Genomic DNA, 3,170 nt, shown 5'->3' with positions numbered 1-3,170 from the left:
GAAAGTTGCATGTAGCAAGCAAGTAAATGTAGTTCTTGAGTAAAAACTAATGCCACATTGATGAAGTATTCAGTAAGTTAGTTGACTGGTGGCTGCTCTGGAGTCCAGTTGAATCCCTCTTTTCTGGTTTGCTATATATGCCTGTCTGACTTGCCTATAAATGTCACAGATTCCTGATGTCAGACATTGTGTTTGTAGATCAGTGAGTCTGTCTTTTTAGATTCAGGAAAACCTTCCACAACTTTAAACCTGGCAGTACCCCTGGTTTAGAACCACTGGTGTGGTCCCTTAGCTTGCTTCAGTGGTTGTAAGATGGGGTACTGCCACCAGATAAGTGCCCCACAATCCGTGTGCACAGTCAGACTGGGAAGGGCTGCAGCACAAGCGCGTACTCCTCCTTTGTTAGCATTATCTGATAAAGCGTAAAACAGGCAGGTGAGCCCTCTCTTGCCTCAGCCCTTTTAGCGCAGCCCTGCATGGTATCTCCCAGAAAAAAGTGCAGATAAGTCATACCCCAATTGAGAACTATTGGTGTTGATTTTAAATAAGGGTAGTGCAATTTAATAAAATGTTGACTGTAAATCATATTATATTGGTGGCATTATCATGATATGAATGGGACTTACTTGCATACCACTGATTCCTACCTGTCATTTCACTTATGTGGGATCAGGTGATGTAAATATACTCAGTTATTTCATTGGCACAGGCCAGGTACCCAGCAGACTTAGCATGAAGGTGGTAGAGAGGCTGCCTTTTACATTTCCTTTTCCTTGCTCTGGGAAGCTTCCATATTTTGTTGTAGAAAGGGATATGGACTGTATGCATTTGGTTTTATTTTTTAATCTAGATAAAAATGTAGACTAAAAACTGCACAAGTATCTTTTAACTGAGATTGCTATTAGAGAAACCATAATATTTAGTATTGATTGCAATTTTCCTACAGAGTCAAAAAAATCCAAATATGAGGATGTTGTGGATCTCCATATCTGTGCAGATTTATCCTGTTTACGGGTTTTTATTAGAGAACAAAAACACAGGATATCTGAAATTCACATTGAAGGTAAGAGTAAAACTTTGAAAGTGTACATACACAACTTTTTAACAGATATACCAGTTAACCATTTTGTCTGGGTTTTCAAGGTCTGGACAGTCAAGTGGTCATGAGAAAAGCAGCTACTGAAGTGATTGCAAAATTAAAGAACATAAGTATTATGGATTCTGATGAGAAGGCATTGTATAAAAAGGTATGAATTCTCTCTGCCTGATTGAGAGAGTAAATTTGATTTAATTACCAGACTCCAACATTTAGCTATGCTGTCAGTGCCATTTGTCTGCTGATAATATTTTTGCTGCTAAGAGAGATGCGCCTGATTTCTCAAGAACATAAACTCCACTCCACCACAACTGTGATTTGTGTCGAGCTGTCCTTTATTGACCCTAAGGCTCCCAGTGACTTTGAGCTAATTTACGTCAACTGGGATTCTAGTCCAATATTTATATTTGTTGCAAGGATTTTAAGTACTTGTAAAATTGTGTGTGGTGTAGATTAAAGACTCCTTAGGAATATATGAATTATTACTTATTTTTGTATTTAGATAATTTCGATAGGAAACATAATTTGTTATGTATGTTACAGTTCCTTTTTTCTCTATTTTAAGGCTCTTTATATCACAGGAAAAGAAGTCTTCAGTTTTAAAATGGTGTCTTATATGGATGCTACAGATGGTGGTGCCTATGTAGATATGAATGTTTTTGATAGCCAGGTTTACTTAACTGTGGGCTGCATTCAAGTTGTTTTTGTCAACAAGCTTGTTTCGTCTATATTGGTAAGTCAAATCTGATTTCCTCCCCCACATTCTGAGACATGCAGATAGCCATGTCACACCAGAAGTGCAGAAGGCATATGTAAAGATGATATTCATTTACAAACATTACATAACAAATGGAAATATGACATTTTATTATATTTCTAGTGGGATGAAAAACTCTGTAGATAAAATGTCAGCTCTTAAAATACTTTGATATTTGGACTGAGTTTTAAAGTCAATTCAGCAGCATCAACACAATTTTTTCCACTTCTTTCTCTAGGCTTTTATAAACAACTTTCAAGCTGCTAAGGAAGCTGTTACTGAAGCAACTGTTCAAGCAGCAGAGAAAGCAGCTACAGGTGTGAAAGAATTGGCACAAAGGTGTTCCCGAATGGCATTGGATGTCAATATTAAAGCACCTGTAGTCATAGTGCCACAGTCATCTGTGTCGACTAATGTTTTGGTTGCTGATTTCGGTCGTATCACCATAAAGAACAAGTTCTTCATTGCTAAAACAAAAGCACGATGTGCCCTTCCACCTGTTGTTGACTCAATGACAGTGAATTTGAGTGAACTAAAGCTATACAGGTAACTTAGTAGTACGTTTTTTTTTGTTTAGTTAAAAAAAACCCTTTATTTTGGAATGACTCAGGTTGGCTTAAAGAAGAAAAATGTTTTTTTTCTGAGGAACAGATTAATGGTTATTATAGCACCATGCATGTCTGCTGCTGTAAACAAATTATAAAATAAAACATTAGTGAAAATGTAATTACCTTTATTGTAAATGACATCCACATACGCAAAACCTTTTTATAGAAGGAAATGTTCAGTTAAGATATCCCTGGTTAACATATTTAAACCTCACTGTGTTGTTCACCACCTAGTAACATGTTCTGCAGTAGGGGTACCAAAGATCCATCCTGTGCTGGATCCAGCTTGCAGAGCTATATCATTGGGCCTGTAGGCTTCTTGAAGGGGCCAGGAATTCGTCACGGAGCCACAGAATTTTGGCATACAGAGCACTTTTGGGGACATTTGTTAGTAGGGGAGGGGTGGGCATTTGCTGCAACTAACCCCAGTGGTTCCATGATGCTGCTAAACCCACCACAGGAGGTAGGTCCGGATCTAGCCTGCAAGGAGTCATGTGGCCTGGGTCTGGCCCGGGGACCAAGGGAGTTTGACATCCATGCTTCACATTATTATGTAAAGAGACTACAAACAGTAGGGTAAAGAAAATTGAAAAATGTTTCAAGCTTGTATTCTCCAGAACATTTGAGGGAGAGTGAGTTCTGAATATTATTATATTTTATATACAGGTCATCAGTTGAGAGAGGTTCACTGCAAACTGAAGTACAGCTA

At 38.1% G+C, this 3,170-nt stretch overlaps 1 protein-coding gene across 2 annotated transcripts in view; it reads left to right on the top strand.

The window, feature by feature from the left end:
* VPS13A (vacuolar protein sorting 13 homolog A) overlaps positions 1–3,170 on the top strand; it is a 222,156-nt gene that overhangs the window by 99,672 nt on the left and 119,314 nt on the right. For both annotated transcript variants that reach the window (XM_019517426.1, XM_019517427.1), the window contains exons 31-34: positions 947–1,063; positions 1,144–1,247; positions 1,662–1,829; positions 2,092–2,399. In XM_019517426.1, coding sequence (XP_019372971.1) covers positions 947–1,063; positions 1,144–1,247; positions 1,662–1,829; positions 2,092–2,399 — 697 coding nt within the window. The remainder of the gene's footprint in view (positions 1–946; positions 1,064–1,143; positions 1,248–1,661; positions 1,830–2,091; positions 2,400–3,170) is intronic.

This window comes from Gavialis gangeticus, unplaced genomic scaffold (genome assembly GCF_001723915.1).
Source record: "Gavialis gangeticus isolate Ggan-Ray unplaced genomic scaffold, GavGan_comp1, whole genome shotgun sequence".
In the NCBI taxonomy this organism is placed as follows: Eukaryota; Metazoa; Chordata; order Crocodylia; family Gavialidae; genus Gavialis; species Gavialis gangeticus.
Note: the sequence above shows the minus strand (reverse complement) of the source record. Positions and strands in the feature narration are given on the sequence as shown.